The sequence below is a fragment of the Podarcis vaucheri genome (assembly GCF_965113315.1).
Source record: "Podarcis vaucheri genome assembly, chromosome: 9".
Classification (NCBI taxonomy): Eukaryota; Metazoa; Chordata; class Lepidosauria; order Squamata; family Lacertidae; genus Podarcis; species Podarcis vaucheri.
The window spans coordinates 78,361,878-78,380,741 of NC_138767.1; the positions used below are offsets into that span (position 1 = coordinate 78,361,878).

The following is an 18,864-nucleotide window of genomic DNA, read 5'->3' on the forward strand; positions in this document are numbered from 1 at the left end:
CTCACAATTTTTTTTTAAAAAAAAACAACATGGCCCAATGGTCACAGAAAATCAAAAAAATTCAAAAAAAAACCCACACAAGCTCCCAGATTCTTGCAAACCCCTCCTCAACTGTTCCCCCAGCCACCTACCACACAGAAATTCAAACCCAGAATTTTTTTTTTAAAAAAACAGCAGAGTGCCCCAATGGTCACAAAAAATCATAAAAATGCAGGAAAAACCCACACAAGCTCCCAGATTCTTGCAAACCTCTCCCCAAACCAAGTCCTTGAATTCCAAACACCCCAACCAAAAATCCAAAAACCCCCAAAAAAGTTTTAAAAGTTTAACTTACCAAACGGCTGCAAAAGTAGTTTTGGAAAAGCTTCAAAAATCAGCAAGGTCCTCAAAAACCTCAAAAAAGGCTACCACACCGCGTGCAATGTGTTGCTCCTTGAAGTCAAGTCGCAACTGCACCTCTTCAAGCAATGCACCCTGGGTATTAACGGTTTTACGAAAAAGGAAACAAACTTGCAAGACGTTTTCGTCTTCCGAAGCAAGCCCATAGGGAAATTTGTTTTGCGAAGCAGCTCAAAAAACGGAAAACCCTTTCGTCTAACGAGTTTTCCATCTTGCGAGGCGTTCGTCTTGCGGGGCACCACTGTATCATGTGACTCACTAGCAAGAAAGGATTATACTGGCCCTACTTAGAGTAGATCCATTGAAATTAATGGGCCCAAGTTATTCATGTCCACTCATTTCAATGGGTCTGTTTTGAGTAGGGCTCGTATTGGATCAGAGGGACGCGGGTGGCGCTGTGGGTTAAACAAACAAGCCACCTGCAGGCTTGGGCACCCCTGCAGCACTGGAAACTTGGTCCGGCCCCGAGATGCACTTGCCTGTTCCAAGTGGCATCAGGGCAAATGCCCTCCATTCATCTGCAGCAGCAGCCACCATGGTGGGGAGGCTGCCCCTGTCTGGGTTTGGGGCTGTGCCTCCCTTTCCTCAGGACGCTGGACCCTCTCAGACTGACCCTCCCTGGAGATTTGTCCATCAGTTTCCAGTGTCTGGGGGCCCCTTTTTGCCCCAGAGTTGGTCTCTGCTGACTTCCAGATGCTACAACCTGCTAAAGGCTGCACAGCATGCAGAAGCTGGATTTCCTGAGGGTGGCATCTCCCCCTCCCTTGCTTTTGACCCCAAAAGACATTGGTACTGAGTGTCCTGGACTGGCAGAAGTCAGGGTTTGGGCACCTTGGTGGTTTGGCTCTCTTGCTTTTCCCCAAGGGCTCATGGAGTTTTATTTTTATCTTCCGGCCCAAACCTCTAGGCTCGTGTCTCCCCCACCCACTCTCCCTGCACCCTTTCCGATGCCAGCCTCCTTCCACCGGATGCCCACTGTTATGTACTGAAGTTCTCACCCTGGGCCAGCAGAGGGATACTGTAGATAGTTATGCAAATAAGGGATCGAAAGTGACGTTCAGAGATTGGATAGTTTTAGAAAGTTGTTACAGTAACGTTGTACTGGAGCTCTATAAAGCAGGCTGACTGAACCCTTCAGTTCAGTTCTGTTCTGGCCTCTGAATAAACAAGAGCTGTTGAAGAATCGCTGTGTCGTCTGATATGTTCACCCACAACTTAACACTGATGACGAGGATGGGATGGATGGACAACAGAGCACAGCCAGATGCAGCCACCCTCTGAGCAGAGCTGAATCACTGAGCTGAAACACCGAGAGAAATCACTGAACAGAACCAATTCAGAGCTGACTGTTCTGGCTAGAGCACGGTGTTCCATCCATCGCCCTTCACGCTGGCATCGGAATCATGGCTTCACTTGTGCCTCTACTGCCGTTTGCGCCAGCCTCTGAATCATGGGACTCCTACCTCGCTCGGTTCGACTGCTACCTCCAAGCCAACAAGCTGACGGAAGTATCACAGGAGCATAAGCGGGGCCTATTCCTCAGCCTCTGTGGGCCTGAGGTGTTTGAGACGGCCCGAGCATTGGTTGCGCCTGAAGCAGTCCAGGCAACACCATGGGACACGATTCAAGAGAAGCTCCGCAACCACTACGCGCCAAAGCTGTCCAAGATTGCTGCCCACCATGCGTTCTACCACCGGAACCAGGCAGAGGGGGAGTCAATCAACAACTACACCACCGCCCTCCGACAGACTGCAATGCACTGCGAGTTCTGAGACTTAGACTATGCACTGATGGATCGAATCGTCTGCGGGGTCTGGGACATCCATCTGCAATGGCGTCTCCTCGCCAAGCCAGGCATCACGCTGCAGAAAGCCATTGAGGAGGCTGTGGCCTCGGAAGCTGCTGAACGCTCCACCCAGGAGATCCGCAAGGCCAGCAGCCTGCATCTTGCTAGGAAGCCAGTTCCAGTGCATCACGAAGAGGCCAGCAGTGATGAGGCATCCTCCAGTGAAGACGATGACGTGCACCAGACAAAGCGGGAGCGCAGGAAGTTCCAACAGAAGTCCAAGGGCCAATTGGAATGTGCCGGCTGCGGAGGCAACCATTCCTGTGCCAAATGTCGATTCAGAGATGTCATCTGTCGGACGTGATCCAGAAGGGGCCACATCACTAAGGTCTGCCGATCAGCTCTGTCTGACACCCCCCCTTCACCGACTCGCAAGTCCAAGTCTTCACTACAGTCCGCCAAGGAAAGCTGTTTCGCTCTCACCAACTGCTGCTGCCCATCTGGAACCACAATTGGCCAAACCGACTCGCCTACACGACGCAAGCTGAACGTCACAGTACTCATTGAAGGAGCTCCATGTGACATGGAGATCGACACCGGGTCTGCCCTGTCCATCGTGTCTTGGAGCACCATCAAAAGACTGGTACCCAGAGTCTCCAAAAGGCAACTCGACTCTCACCGCGTACACCTGAGAGACTACCAGGGAAATGACATTCCCGTGGTAGGCGTTGGCTGGTTCCGGATCGCCTTCAAGGATTTTTCGGGCCTGCTCCGACTGGTGGTGGTCAAAGGTCAGTGGCCAAGCCTCTTAGGGCTAGACTGGTTTGATGCCCTCGGCCTGGAAGTCACCGGCATCAGCTGCATCTCTAACGCAGAGACTGAGGGTCTGGTCAAAGACTTTGCCAAGGTTTTTGACAGCACTTTGGGGCAATATACAGGTACGCCCATCTCCTTTAGCCTTGATCCACAAATCGCCCCCATCAAGCTAAAGCCGCGCCGGGTTCCCTTTGCTCTCAAGGCTAAGGTGGATGAACAACTGGACAAGCTGATCGCCCAAGGAGTTTTGGAGCCGATTGACCACGCCAAGTGGGAAACCCCCATCGTCATGCCTGTCAAGCCAGATGGGTCGACGAGAATCTGCGCTGACTTCAAGTGCACGATCAACAAGGCACTTCAGCACGCTTATCCGGTTCCTGTTGTTCAACACCTGCTGCATTCCTTGGGTGAGGGTAAGGTCTTTGTTAAGCTGGACCTTGCCCAAGCCTATCAACAACTGCCCATCGATGATGCCACTGCTGAAGCCCAGACGATCGTCATCCACCGAGGGGCATTCCGTTGCTGCCGTTTGCAGTTCGGGGTGAGTGTGGCTCCTGGCATCTTCCAAAGCCTTATGGAGCGTCTCCTGCAAGGGCTTCCGGGCGTGGTACCGTATTTTGATGACGTCTTGGTGTCTTCAGACTCACACCAGCAGTTGTTCGAGCGCCTCCAGGTTCCAGGAGGCCGGGCTCAAGGTAAAGAGGGAGAAGTGCCAGATCGCCGTTCCACAGATGGAGTTCCTGGGCTATCTTATTGACGCCTCCGGCCTTCACCCAACCACATCCAAGATCCGCGCTATCCAGCAGGCCCCCATCCCAAAGAACAAGACGGAGTTGCAGGCGTTCCTGGAACTGCTGAACTTTTATAACATGTTCCTGCCCCACAAAGCCACGGTGGCTGAGCCTCTTCACCGACTCCTCAGCACGAAGACACCTTGGTCCTGGGGTCATTGGGAAACGGCCGCCTTCAATGCGGTCAAGGCTCTCCTTTCATCGGACAGTGTGCTGGTACAGTACAGTGAAGCCAGGCCGCTGGTCCTTGTCTGCGACGCCTCACCTTTTGACATTGGCGCTGTCCTTAGTCACCGTTTTCCAGAGAAGAGAAGAGAAGCACCGCTCGCCTACTTTTCCAGGACACTATCTCCAACGGAACTGAATTACAGCCAGCTCGACAAGGAGGCACTGGCACTTGTGGCTGGAGTGAAGAGGTTCCATGAATACCTCTACGGCAGGACTTTTGACCTTATCACCGACCACAAGCCGCTCCTGGGCCTCCTCGCCAGTGATCGACCAACTCCACTGGTCCTCTCGCCACGCATGCTGTGATGGACTGTTTTCCTGGCTGCCTACCACTACCGGCTCGTCCATCGCCCGGGGAAATCGATGGGCCATGCCGACGCCCTCAGCCGTTGCCCTCTTCCAGCATTTGTGGAAGACCCGGCTCCTGCTTCATCGCTCCTCCTGATTGAGGATCTTCCGGCAGCGCCTGTATCGGCTGCCACTGTGGCCTCCGCATCTGCCCAGGATCGCACCATCAGTCGTGTGCTCAACTGGGTGTGGAGGGGGTGGCCACAAGGCCCTTTTGCATCAGAGTTCCAGCCCTTCGCAACCAGACAACACGAACTCTAGGCTCATCGTGGCTGTCTGCTGTGGGGAGACCGCGTTGTGATTCCCCAAAGACTCCGTCAACGTGTCCTGGAGGCTCTGCATGTTGGCCACCCGGGAATCGTCAAAACGAAGAAGTTGGCTCGATGTTACATCTGGTGGCCTAACATGGACGATGCCATCACTGCCTGGGTTTCCGCCTGTCAAGCGTGTCAAGAATCAAGGCCTGCACCACCGGCAGCTAAGGGACACACCTGGGAGACGCCCAAGACACCCTGGTCGAGGGTGTACATCGATCTGGCCGGCCCCTTTCACGGCTTTATGGTAGTGGTGGACACCTATTCCAAATGGCTGGAGGTGGCCCTGATGCCCTCCACCACTACCGAGGCCGTCATCCGGGTGCTGCAAGGCCTCTTTGCGACACACAGGTGTCCTGATGTCCTTGTCTCCGACAACGGACCACAGTTCACGTCAGGCACTTTTGAGCGGTATCTTTTGGGACTGGGCATCTGCCATGCCCTAACGGCACCATTTCATCCATCCAGCAATGGGCAAGCAGAGAGAATGGTGCGCTCGGTGAAAGAGGCACAGGTGCACCTGGACCGGGGAGACTGGCATGAGCGGGTCGCCGAATACTTGTTCGTATAACACATCACCCCTCATGCGGCCACAGGGCGGAGTCCTGACGAACTGCTTATGCGCTGCCGCCTCAGGTCCCTGCTCAACCGGCTGCACCCAGACTTTGCCATGGCCGAATCCCCAGGCTGTGCCAACGCGCCACGGTCATTTGTTCCAGGAAACCAGGTCTTTGCCCGGAACTTTGTGGGGGACATTCCTTGGGTGCCAGCCACAGTAGTGGGAGTCACTGGACCTCGCTCGTAACAGGTGGCACTCGAAGATGGACACTTGTGGCGCCGGCACATAGACCAGCTTAGGCGCAGGGTTGGGGACTTGGACACTACTGTGGTGCCCCCAACTGCGCTCGTGGCTCCAGAACAGACACTTACAGATGGTGAGGCTCCACCTACACCTCCCTCGCAAACGGCCAGCATGGAGCCAAACCAAGCCACTTCAGAGGGTCTGCCAGACTTACCACAGACTCAGACCACTGCCGTGCCTGACATTCTGCCAACTCCACTTGCGGAGGTTCCACCCACAGCAGCGGATCCAGGGGACGCCACCTAGGGTCGCATCACAGCCTCAGCAAGAATTGGGTGGCCCCCCGGACTTGGCTACCAGTCCCCGGCCGTCTGGCAGAGTTTCCAAGCACCCAACTTATTTAAAGGACTATGTTGTTGGACATGTATCACTGTTGGTCTAAGTATGTGAAATTTAACCGATATGCTTTTGTGCCTAATTGAACCATTACGTGTAGTGCTGTATATAAGGAAACCATTACGATTGTAACTAACGCCTTATCTCAGTGGGGAGGAGTGTTATGTACTGAAGTTCTCACCCTGGGTCAGCAGGGGAATACTGTAGATAATTATGCAAATGAAGGATCAAAAGTGACGTTCTGTGATTGGATAGTTTGTATGCAAATGAAGGATCAAAAGTGACATTCATTGATTGGATAGTTTTAGAAAGTTGCTACAGTTACGTGGTTCTGGAGCTCTATATAAGTAGGCTGACTGAGCTCTTCAGTTCAGTTCTGTTCTGGCCTTTGAATAAACAAGAGCTGTTTGAAGAATCACTGTGTCGTCTGATATGTTCGCCCACAACTTAACACAAATGACTACGCGTAAAACAGGTTCCCAACATGCATATTAACACAATGTAAGAGATATCAAAACTTTAACAGACAGCGGTGGGAAGCAGAACTGAATCAGCAGAAATTGCTAACGCTTATTGCACATGTGTATTAAACATGAAATGAGGTAATGATGTATATGATTGCTGGAAATTGAAATGCTTTCTTTAAAATTTATAAATACTCGTGCCTGGACCCCAGGCTGGGTTAAAAGCTTTGCGGAACGATCCAACTGAAACCTATTGCTTTGCAATAAACAATGATGGACTCCTAACTCCCCTCGTCTGAGTTTTATTGGCGTAAACTCAGGAGATAAGCCATTTTCTGGTGTGCAACACCCCCAGTTGCTCCTTCTGTGGCCTGTGGTTGGGGCTGGGTTCATCTCCCACTTGCTGTGTGATCTTTTCCCAGAGGGACCAAACTGCCAAAAGGCACTTAACCAGAGTTTCTTAGATTGGAAGCTGCCTTATGCCAAGCCAAACCACTCGTTTAACAATACAGAGCTAGCTAACCCAAATGTCTGATTTGGTGTAAAGCCGCTTCTGAGCTCCCTGCTTATCTCACCCCTTCATTCAGAAGGAATTGGACTGAAATCTTATTTTCAAGGGGAGGGCTGCTTTTCCGTGGCATGTTCTGCAGCGCAGTCCCCAGCATCCCCAGGCAGAGAGAGGAAAGAGAACGACATGGTCTGGCTCCGCCATAGGGGGGCTTCCTGTCTTCCAATCTGCATCTGGCTGCAAGGACTTCAGCCCCATCTTTTCCACTCGCCCAAGGGCCCTCCTTTCCCTCCCTGGCAGCCTGCCTTTTGGCACCCACAGCTTGAGAAGTTGCTGTGCCAGCCTTGCTCCTCTCTGACCGTTCTTCTGCCTAGAGGGCGCCTTTCTCCAGTGGGGGGTCCGCCATCCCCGGAAGAAGGAATGGACTCTTGGGTCAGGCACAAAAGGATCAGGCTGCTTCCGGTCCCTGGAAGCTTCTCGGAGCATGCCAGTGCCTGACCTCCAGGCCTGAGGGGCCAGAGGCCGCTTGGGGGTGAATTCGTGGCCTCCAGGCTGCAGCAGCTGAAGGCCCCATACCCGTCACCCCACCCACTTGACACTTGCTCCCCAAAAGCCGCCTGAGGTGGTGCAGAAGCCCCCTGGCTGCCCTCTGGGCCTCTTTCACGTCTCCCTTGAGGTGCCCAAATGGGAGGCTTCTGAGGGGATGAGTTTGCTTCTAGATTCCGTTGTCAGGGATTATTTTACACACCTTTGATGCAACTGGGTACTACTGTTTAAACTTTCCCTTTTTCTTTTGTATTGTAGAAACAGACTTGTTTTATTGCCCACCCCCCAAAAAAAGTGCTATTCTTAAAACAAGATGTCTGAGTTCCCTATTGGTTTTGGCTGTTTTTTGTTAAATTTCTTTTTCTTTTCTTTTTTAAAAAAACATTTATTTCCATACAAACAAACAGAAACACATTAAAGCTACACACCAAGAAAAAATAATAGAAACGTTGAAGAACAACCTACTTAAACATACAAAACATTAAAATTTCCTACACCCATGTGACTTCCTCTGGGTTTTTTCCTATAGAGATTCGGAGCTGCAGCCTGAAGCCCAGGGAGCGCAGCGCCAACTCCTGCTGCGCTCCCCGGGCTTCAGGCACTATCCACAAGCCTCTGAAGGCTTGCGGATAGCAGCCTGTTCTGGAGGCTGGGGTTGGGGGAAGCTCGGGCTTCCCCTGCCCCCAGCCCCACAAGCTCCGGGAGCGTCGATGAGGTTGCGCACAATCTTGCCGCTGCTCCTGGACCTGTTCTGGGGGCTGGGGTTGGGGGAGGCTCGGGCTTCCCCCGCCCCAGCCCCGCGGCTAAAAACGAAGCCAAGACAGCGAGCGGGATCCATCCTGCTCGCTGTCTTGGCTTCTGCCAAAGCCGCGCACAGCCTCTCCCAGCTGGAGAGGTTGCGCGTGGCTAAAGAGGAAGCCAAGACAGCGAGCGGGATGGATCCCGCTCGCTGTCTTGGCTTCTTTGCTCTTTGGGGCTGGGGGGGAATTTTTTCCCCTTTATTCCCCCCCCCTAAAAACTAGGTGCACCCTATGGTATGGCGCACCCTATGGAGCAAAAAAAACGGTACTTAGAAAGGTCCTAGTGTGCTCGCTTCTTGCAAAAATTATGAAACGTATCAAATGTAAAGAAGAAAGGGTAAAATCAAACCCTTCAAGAGCAGGTAGACTAATCTGATGTGTACTGCATTTGGATTTTGCCTTTATTAAATAACCCCAACGGTTTCCCATATGTAAAGGAATAAAACCTCCTATTCAGTGCAATAACATTTTTTCCCCTTCAAAACAGTCCTTCAAGGCGTGATGCCATATCCCATTGCAACTTCAATTAAAACCCCTCTTGGACTTGTCCGGAAGAGTTTGTACTTGGAAGATTGACCAAGTGATGCCAACTTCAGGAGAGCCTTGTAGTTGTAGAGAACTTCTTGCTCCTTTTTGTCCAGAGATCATTTGCTGTGACATTTTTGGGTCTTGCTTCAAGTGTGTGGATTTTCTTCTTCTTTGTCTTCCTCCGATGCTGAGGTCCTCTGCAGTAATGAGCACAAGGAAAAGCTTAGCATTAACTACAGGGGCTGTAATGGGCCCTTTGTTTATCCTCATCAGTAGCTGAAACAAGAGCTAATGTGGTGTAGTGCAGGATTGGGCAACAGTTTTGGCCTGGCAGGTCAAATCTTGATCTCTCCATAATGATGCCAGGTGACTGACAAGTGGGTGAAGCAAGGAACTGATGCATAGGGACTTCTTTCCAGCCCCGGGCATGACATCTACCCCACATCTAACACCACATATTATGTCAGATGTGGGGTAGGTGGGTGTGGTTTGGAAAATACAGCCTTGCAGTTAAAATGGAGAGTTCTACCTTACCAAATCTGACCCACAGGATGGAGGTTCCCTACTTTTGTTGCAGAGGTTGGAGTCTTGATCTGGACTCATGTTCAAATCCCCACTTAGCTCCCTAGGCAATATTGGGCCAGTAGGTATCTCTCAGTCTAACTTTTACCGCACAGGATTTTTGTGAAAGCAAATGGCAGGGGGAAGAACATGTTTGTCACTTGGAGATCTTTGGAAGAAGGGCAGAAGATAAATGCACTACATAAATAAAAACAGCCTATCGAATCTTTCCATTATCTTGGATGACAAACAGTTGGAGAAGAGTTTTCCATTCTTCCCTTCCAGCCCCTTCTCTCTATGAACTGGACCCAAAGATTTTCATGCTTAAAGTAGACCCTTTGAAAGTGGAATTTAAATTAGTCTGGATCTAGTTTGTAGCAGGCCTGTGTTTAAACTACACAGATCATTCATAATGATAGCTAGTTGAGCTTTTATATCTGACTCCCTCTAGAAACGCCATTCCATACTATACAAAGTTGAACAACAATATAAGCAGCATAGAGTACCTACCACGTTTTCAGGAACAGACATTGCAGCTGGCGTGGCCAGGATTACTGGTACACTGAAGCAACCGAACTGGCCTGTTACAAGACATAAGAAATACACTTGCAACTTCATTTGCATTTAGTGCCATTTAATAAAATAATTGCTTAAATAATCTCAGATATCCCTGTCTTTCTGTCTTCACAACATGAGGGCTATTCCATTGTGTCATATAACAGAATAAACCAGGGGTTGGCAAACTATGGCCCCTGGGCCACATCTGCCCTGGAGGTGGTCATTTAACTAGGCCTGCCCCCTCAGCCAGTCCCCGCACGGAGCTAAACCAGCACAGTGTGGCACAGCCGCGGCTTCCTATTGGCTGCAGGAAGCTCCTGCAGCCAATAGGAAGCTGCGGACACCTCCTCCACCGCCACCCCGGCAGCAAGGAAACCGGGATGTGCACATGTGCGCCTGCCCGCACCCATGCGCCTACTCCGGCCTGCCCCAAGGTTTCGGGGGCAGTTTACCGGCCCAAGGCTTTGCAGCTTTGCCGACCCCTGGAATAAACTGTGAACCAGTTTCAGAAAGAACCTCACACACACACCCCAGGAACAACTAGGGTAAAGGGCAGAAAGGCTCACCACTCCGATTTTTTGGGTAGACTCCCCACCCTCCCCTTATATCCAAGTGAATGGGGATGTGTGATTTATGCCCCTCCATAAATCTAATTTTGCCTTCCCTGTTTAAAAACATGTTGATAACCCGGTACACAAAATTACCTGTAATTATCTTCACAAGAGACACTTATCTTTCGGCTTTCCAGAATAGCTTTCAGCTTTAAGATGGATTGGCCCGTGCAAGTTTCACTGGAAATAAAAGCAATCACATTTCCATTCAGAATGAAATTTGTATGTCCGTCGGTCCTGTAATGTTTACAAATTAACTCCCTGCAGGAACTAGTAAAAGCATTTAAGAGAAGGCAAGTGCATCTGTCCTTGTTGCATGACCCATAAAAGTTCTTGAGAGCTCCAGAGTCTTCATTTCCTCTGACATGTTCTGCTCAACTTGCATAGACTTTCTGGGTGATCTGGATCCTGACTGTACAAGTTTCTAGACAAGAAGGAGAGCCTGAGGGCACTTAGAAGTCTTCCCCACGGCAGATATTCCACCAGTGTGTGGACAGCTAAGGGATGAGGCAAGCAGGAGATACCGGCAGCAGGTGCAGCCAGATAGCGTAGCCTAGCTCTCCTCCCTCCTGCGGTTGTTAATCACAAGAAACACTTCAACGGGGGAGAGGGCTAAGGGGATATAGAAATCGAAATCCCTCCCTCAGTATGCCATAAGATCCAGATTCCAGAATAACTGTTTATTTAAAAAGTGCTGAACCATTTTAAAAGGCATAGGAAAGTAGTGAGTTTGGGAATTGTAAGGAACTTCTGCTGCTCTGAAGGGAGTAGAATAATTTAATCTCCCAACATTCTTGAATAACTATTCCAACTATACACTGAAGGATAGTTGACAGTAAACACTAACAGCTACTACAAACACACTTCTCTTTTGCCCGGCAAAATCCCACTATTGACAGCTGAATCGGAGCAAACGGCATTCCAGGGGAAACCCAAATTGCTATTTGCTCCGATTGAGTAGTAAAAATCAGGTTTTCCAGGGGGAAGCGCCAGGGAAGAAGAAATGAGCCCAGAAACAGACCAGAAAAGCGCAGGGCAAACGGTAAGAGCTACACTTGCAAAACATTTCTAAGCATTGCCTGCAGAGCTCCCCAAAGCTCTCTAAATGAAATATTACTGAAACAGTACAATATTACAGTGGTGCCTCGCAAGACGAAATTAATCCGTTCCGCGAGTCTCTTCGTCTTGCGAAGCATGGCTATTAGCGGCTTAGCGGCTATGAGCGGCTTAGCGGCTATTAACGGCTTAGCGGCTTTAAGAAAAAGGAAACAAACTCGCAAGAACTCGCAAGACGTTTCGTCTTGCGAAGCAAGCCCATAGGGAAATTCGTCTTGCGGAACGACTCAAAAAACGGAAAACTCTTTCGTCTAGCGAGTTTTCCGTCTTGCGAGGCATTCGTCTTGCGGGGCACCACTGTATCTTGTATGAAAAATCTCAAATTATTATTAAACTGAGACACTGTTGCTATCTGCTTTCTCTTTCAGCTGTTGCCCTCTAGCATTTTCTCTTTTCAGCTGTCCCTTTCTTTCTCTTTTTTCCCTCAGTCTCATAATTTTCATTCATTCCTCTTCCTCTTCATTCTCAGTAGTTGCGCCCACCCTGTGAAACACCCTTCTGTCAGATGTCAAGGAAATAAACAACTATCTGACTTTTAGAAGACATCTGAAGGCAGCCCTGTTCAGGGAACTTTTTAATGTTTGATGTCGCCCAGAGTGGCTGGGAGAACCCAGTCAGATGAGCGATATATAAATAATAATAAAAGGGGAAGAAAGGGAGGCAGTGAGAGATTTTACTTTCTTGGGCTCCATGATCACTGCAGATGGTGACAGCAGTCACGAAATTAAAAGACACCTGCTTCTTGGGAGAAAAGAAGAAGAAGAAGAGTTTGGATTTGATATCCCGCTTTATCACTACCCAAAGGAGTCCCAAAGTGGCTAACATTCTCCTTTCCCTTCCTCCCCCACAACAAACAAACACTCTGTGAGGTGAGTGGGGCTGAGAGACTTCATACAGCTGCATGTGGAGGAGCGGAGGCGCGAACCCGATTCCTCAGATTATGAGTCTACCGCTCTTAACCACTACACCACACTGGCAAAGACAAACCTAGACAGCATCTTAAAAAGCAGAGTCATCACCTTGCCAACAAAGGTCCGTACAGTTAAAGCTATGGTTTTCCCAGTAGTGATGTATGGAAGTGAGAGCTGGACCATAAAGAAGGCTGATGGCCGAAGAATTGATGCTTTTGAATTCTGGTGCTGGAGGAGACTCTTGAGAGTCCCATGGACTGCAAGAAGATCAAACCTCTCCATTCTGAAGGAAATCAGCCCTGAGCGCTCACTGGAAGGACAGATCCTGAAGCTGAGGCTCCAATACTTTGGCCACCTCATGAGAAGAGAAGACTCCCTGGAAAAGACCCTGATGTTGGGAAAGATGGAGGACAGAAGGAGAAGGGGACGACAGAGGACGAGATGGTTGGACAGTGTTCTCAAAGCTACCAACATGAGTTTGACCAAACTGCGGGAGCCAGTGGAAGACAGGAGTGCCTGGCATGCTCTGGTCCATGGGGTCACGAAGTCAGACACGACTAAACAACTAAACAACAACAACAACAACAACAACAACAAATAATAATAATAATAATAATGTAGGCCACTGATACGCACACTTTTTATCTACCCTTAGTTAGAAACTCATCCATCTCCCTCAAGTATAAAAGCAAAATCCATTTGTGTGATGCAGATGTCCTCTACTGGCAAGAGGCAGCACTGCAACCAAATCCATTAACTTCTCCGGAGTATGTACAGTACATGATAGACAGGCAAACATTTGAGAGAGAGAATAGTTCTAGAGAGACAAGAGAGGTGTAATTTCTCCTGATAGCCAACTTTCTCTTCTTTTGTGCGTGTTCATCTCTTACTGAACAGGCTTTTGCAGTGCTTTTTTTCCTTTAAAAAAAGGTTTAGGGGTATTCTCATTTTACTACTCATATTGAAATACTGCCCCTCACTGAGACCAAATTTAGATTCACAAAATGTTTAGGGGTATGTGTACCCCTGCGTGCCCCACAGGAATAAGTGATTGGTTTTTGAAACACCAGACAAAACTGTGAACAGAGATGACCATTGTCTTCAGTTCATTGAAGACCCCACAGTGCCCTTTTCAACTCTTTGGGTAGATGTGCACCACAGACTTGAACAGGTACTCTTTCTGTCTCTCCAGGTAACACTTCAAATTGTAGGTCTGGGAGTGAGGAAGCCTAAGGATGTCACACAACACCCATTTCACACTGGATTCTTCGTGGAAATTCATGACATTAAACTGATAGAAGTTTTCAGTATCAAATTTGTCTCCAGCCAAAAGACAAAGGCTGTGCCAAAAATTGTGAGAAAAGAAAATATGCATGGTTTTTTTAATGCACTTAATATGTGGGATAGATTACATATCAAAGTACCATATAAATATTTTTTTTAAGTGCTTCATTTAACAACAGCAGCAGCCAACCCGCACCCCACCCCAAAAAAACACCTTTTAAATGACTGCCTAAACTGAGCTTTTTCTGAGAAAGCAGAACAGTACTGCTAACAAAGAAGGAATCATTCTTAGAAAACCAGCATGTCTGTTGGATAAGGATATGCCATGTTGTAGTAGTCTGTTTCTAACTGAACCCTAGATATAGAGAGTTATTATATTCTGCATTATCAAAACATACCTTTGTGGTCCGTCAATGTCCTGCATAAGCCAAATCTGCATCTTGGAGACTTTATTCGGATTTAAGTTAACAACTTCAACACTGCCAAAAATGCTGAAAGAGCAGGAGCATAAGAAAAGTGCTCAGATGTTTACCAGCCTCAACAAAACATATCACGTAAAAAATCTTTATAGATGTTATTCATTGCCATTGCCTAGTAATTTCAGAAGATAAATATGTATGTATGTATGTATGTATGTATGTATGATTTTGATTAATTACCCATCCTTCACTCTGAGGTGTTAGGGTAGATCACAACAATTTAAAGTACAATGTTAAAAACAGTTTAAAATGAAGTACAATCACAAGCATAGGGCGAGTCCTTAAAATACATGTCTAAATTGTCAAAGGCCAGGATAAGGCCAATGAGCTATGTTAAGTTGACTCTTATTGACAGCAATAAAGCTAGTTTGTTTATTATGGGTCTTTATTTACCTGTCCATCAATCAAGAGTAAGAACAACCTACCTGGAAGCAGTATGGCTGCCTTCTTAATCCACAAGAATACCCTCTCTATCAATTCACTTTGGGAACATCAGGAAGATATGCACAGGCCTTGGGCGGCATATCACAATGACCTGGGCATGGATAGGCAGGCATTACAGTCAAGTGGGAAAATACCTGCTGTTTCTGAATGCTCCAGCTTCTATGGACCCATTAAGCATCACTTGAGTTATACCACAGGCTGCTTCTGCAAACTAAAACATGTTTGAAAACATAGTTTAATATAACAAGAGAATCTGCTCAGTACCTTGTACCCACTTACAGTTTTGACCTTTCAACAGTCACCAATTTTATGAGTTTGCCTAAGTGAAGAAAAGGTTCTACAAGTGGTGTTAATTTCAAAATGCCCAACCATATTGGGGGAAGCAATAGAGTGCCTTCTAAATTTTGTTGGACTACAACTCCCATCTTCCCTGACCATTTGCTGTGCTGGCAGAGGCTGGCGAGAGAATTGTGATTCAACAGCATCTTGGCGGCACCAACTTGGCTATCCCTGGGTTAAGGCATACGATTTCGTTGTATTAGCCATTGGTTTTAATTCAATTGTGTATTAGTGAAGCATAATATATATTTCAGTATCGCTAACCTGGGTTGCATAGAACATACCATCTTGGACGACATTTTCCAGTACATTGAACTAGGGTTATTCTCACACTCAGTCCATTCGGGGCAAGATTCGTAGTTGACTCCTATAATAAATACAGTTTTAGCATAAATACAAGACTGATATATTGTGCCCTATGAGAGGGGAGGGAAGAAGAACTAAGTTTTAATGCAATGCCTCTGCTACAACTGGAAAGTAAGAATTTTAGGGTCTCAAGTAGAAAATAAACGTTCATAAATGTACATGGCAAACACATACCGGTACTTAAGTGTATGAACCATGTGTCTGAAATAGTTTTGACTCTCCCAAATTGACCTCAATATATTTCTCCCCAAGGAGGGAGGAAATGGGGAAAGCCTTCCCTTTGTCTTTTTGCTTACAAATCCTGTCTTAAGGGCATATTTGTGTATGAATAGGGTGAGCCTGTGACCTGGATTCAGGAACTAAAAGTATTTACCATCACAAAAGAGTGGCCAGGCTGCCCAGGTAAAGCAATCAGTGACCATTAACAGATATCCTGGCAAACAGGATTTCTGCTGGAGACCGCCTCCTGTGAAGCATGTCTGATGTTTTGGGGATTGGTCTTGGGCGCTGTGGTCTAAACCACAGAGCCTGGGGCTTGCCAATCAGAAGGTCGGTGGTTCGAATCCCCATGACGGGGTGAGCTCCCGTTGCTCGGTCCCTGCTCCTGCCAACCTAGCAGTTCGAAAGCACGTCAAAGTGCAAGTAGATAAATAGGTACCACTTTGGCGGGAAGGTAAACGCGTTTCTGTGTGCTGCTCTGGTTCGCCAGAAGTGGCTTAGTCATGCTGGCCACATGACCCGGAAGCTGTACGCCAGCTCCCTCGGCCAATAAAGCGAGATGAGCACCGCAACCCCAGAGTCGGCCGTGACTGGACCTAATGGTCAGGGCTCCCTTTACCTTTACCTTGGGCTACAGGGTGGGCAATTTCAAAAGTCTATAGAAGAGTTTGCACACCATTGTTCTGGGTTCCTCCTCCCTCCTGCATGTTGTAGCGAGCACCCTGTTGCAACAGTTTAATAAACAGTTTACTAGCTGCTTTGCTTCTCAATATTCCTTGGTTGGCCTCTGCTATTTTCTCCTACTGACAGGAAACCCACTTAAGGACTCTTTACGGGCTCTTGGAGACCCCATAAAGGAAAAGGAGAAGGTTTTTCTTATAACAGTGCAATGCCTCCGCTACAACTGGAAAGTAGGGGTGAGGGTGAATTTGATGTCTACACACCATATAGAGCACCTATTGTACATTATTTCCATTGCTTTGATTTCTTTTCTTTTATTCTGAAGTTGTATCTTTCAATCACTGGTTAACAATACATTATTATATCCTTTCTACTTCAAATCTTCTTAAAGGATACAATTCCTACCCTCCCCCATACCAGAAGAGGGGAACCCTAAATCTCTCTTTTTTTTTTTGTAGAGAATAGGACACTCTTCTTACCTGGGCTGGAGGGGTCTCCACACCATGAGAGCCCATCTGCCATGTAGCCTAGTAAAGTGTCTTCCAATGTGAGGAAATCACGATTAGTTTTTGTGTAACGGTGTACAAGGTCTTTTGTCTTGCTCCAAAACAGCGACTGTAAGTAAAGTGTCAATATTGAATTCCTAGCTCTGACCCATTTCCTGAACTATAACAGTAATATAACTCTTCCTCTTTCCATTTCCTTCCACAGTTTTCAGCTCTGGGCTTAAAGCTTTTGGATTTTTGATTTTTTTAAAAATTGTCTTAAGGGGCACGGGACCCGGAAGTAGTGGCAGAAAATATTTGGGCATCTGTACAGATAAGAACAAAAAGTCTGGGTAGTAAGAATGGGTAGGTTCTGTTGTTTTGTTTTTCATGCAATGTTTGCTCCATGAACTCCTGTGACCTCCCCCCCTTTGCTCATTATACAGTTATGCTTACATGTAGAGGGGGGTATCTTAATTTCTGCCAATTCCCCCTTCCAGTTTCAAGCCTTCCTGTGCTCTTCTAGATCGAATAAGTGGCTATTCTTTAGTAAAATCCATTCTTTCAACATAAATATAATTGTAAGTCAGGGAGGGCAAAACTGCCTCGCTCTTTGGTATCAATCATAATTTTATGTTTTATCCTGGATTTTCTCTCCTGCCAAAAAACTTAGAAAGCTCTTTCTGTCATTCGTTGAAGTTTCAAATGTCATTAACTATAGGTACTGTCTGGAATAGGATTAGTATTTTGGGACTATGTTCATTTTTATAGCCGAAATTTTGTCCAGCAAAGACAATTGCATTCTACTCCAGATTTTCAGGTCTTTTTTTATTTCTTTCCAAACCTTTATGAAGTTATCATTAAAGATGTGATTATTCGCCATTAACCAAATTCCCAGGTATTTCACTTTCTTTTCACTCTTTATATCACTAGTTCTTTCTAAGTGTTTTGTAAGGGGACAATCCATATTTTTGACTAACATTGCTGTTTTTTGTTTATTCAGTTTAAAGCCTGCTAGATTGCCAAATTCCCTTATATCTTCCAGTAGTGCTGGTACACTTTCTAGTGGGTTTTCTAAGGTCAAATAATATTATCTGCATATGCTTTTAACTTAGAATTTTGCTGACCCACTCTTATACCTCTTCTTTTGTCATTCTTTCTTATCTTTGTGCCAGTTATTTCTGAAATCAAAATAAACAATAATGGGGACAATGGGCAGCCTTGTCTGGTTCCTTTCATAACTGTACACCCATCAGATATAGTTTTATTTACAATAATATTTGCTCATTGTTCAGTATATATTGCTTCTATAGCCTTTAAAAATATTTCCCCCAAATCCATTTTCTTCAGGACTCTTTTCATAAATATCCAAGACACATTGTGGAATGCCTTCTCCGGGTCCAGAAATATCAATGCTGCCTGTTTTTCATTATGCACTTCTAGGTATTCTATTATGTTTATAATATTCCTAACATTATCTTTTAATGGTCTGCTGGGGAGAAAGCCTGCTTGGTCCTCACGTATTAAGCCACTAATAATTTTTTGAGTCTATTTGCTAATATTGTTGCAGATAACTTACAGTTGCAGTTTAATAGCTATATCGGGCAGAAGTTTTTGGGATTTGTCCTGTCTTTATCTTGTTTGGGAATCAAAGTGATATAAGCCTCCTTCCAAGTTTCTGGTGCTTGTCCTATTTCTAACACTTTGTTATATTTTAGGTATAGGCCTAACTCATCCTGAAACTTTTTGTAGTACTCCACCAGGAGCACATCTGGTCCTGGGGCTTTCCCAGATTTTCCCTGGCTTATCACCTGATATACTTCCATCATGGAGATTGGTGCATTTAATAGCTCTGCACTTTCTCTAAAAATATTACCTAATTTACTTCGCTCTATATAATTCTCTATAAGTTTAAAGTCTTCTTTCTCTCTTTTATACACATCTATGTAAAAGGTAAAGGGACCCCTGACCATTAGGTCCAGTCGTAGCCGACTCTGGGGTTGCGGCACTCATCTTGCTTTACTGGCCGAGGGAGCCGGCGTACAGCTTCCGGGTCATGTGGCCAGCATGACTAAGCTGCTTCT

General features: G+C 46.9%; 1 protein-coding gene across 2 annotated transcripts in view; it reads right to left on the minus strand.

Moving 5' to 3' along the window:
* Positions 1-8,402: 8,402 nt before the first annotated feature.
* The window catches only part of LOC309541136 (ADP-ribosyl cyclase/cyclic ADP-ribose hydrolase 1-like), a 36,744-nt gene continuing 26,282 nt past the window's right edge, over positions 8,403-18,864 (minus strand). For both annotated transcript variants that reach the window (XM_082238597.1, XM_082238598.1), the window contains exons 4-10: positions 16,775-16,910; positions 15,314-15,396; positions 14,825-14,901; positions 14,166-14,258; positions 10,550-10,636; positions 9,798-9,868; positions 8,403-8,923 (exon numbers count right to left, since the gene is read on the minus strand). In XM_082238597.1, coding sequence (XP_082094723.1) covers positions 9,805-9,868; positions 10,550-10,636; positions 14,166-14,258; positions 14,825-14,901; positions 15,314-15,396; positions 16,775-16,910 — 540 coding nt within the window. In that variant the 3' untranslated portion in view covers positions 8,403-8,923; positions 9,798-9,804. The remainder of the gene's footprint in view (positions 8,924-9,797; positions 9,869-10,549; positions 10,637-14,165; positions 14,259-14,824; positions 14,902-15,313; positions 15,397-16,774; positions 16,911-18,864) is intronic.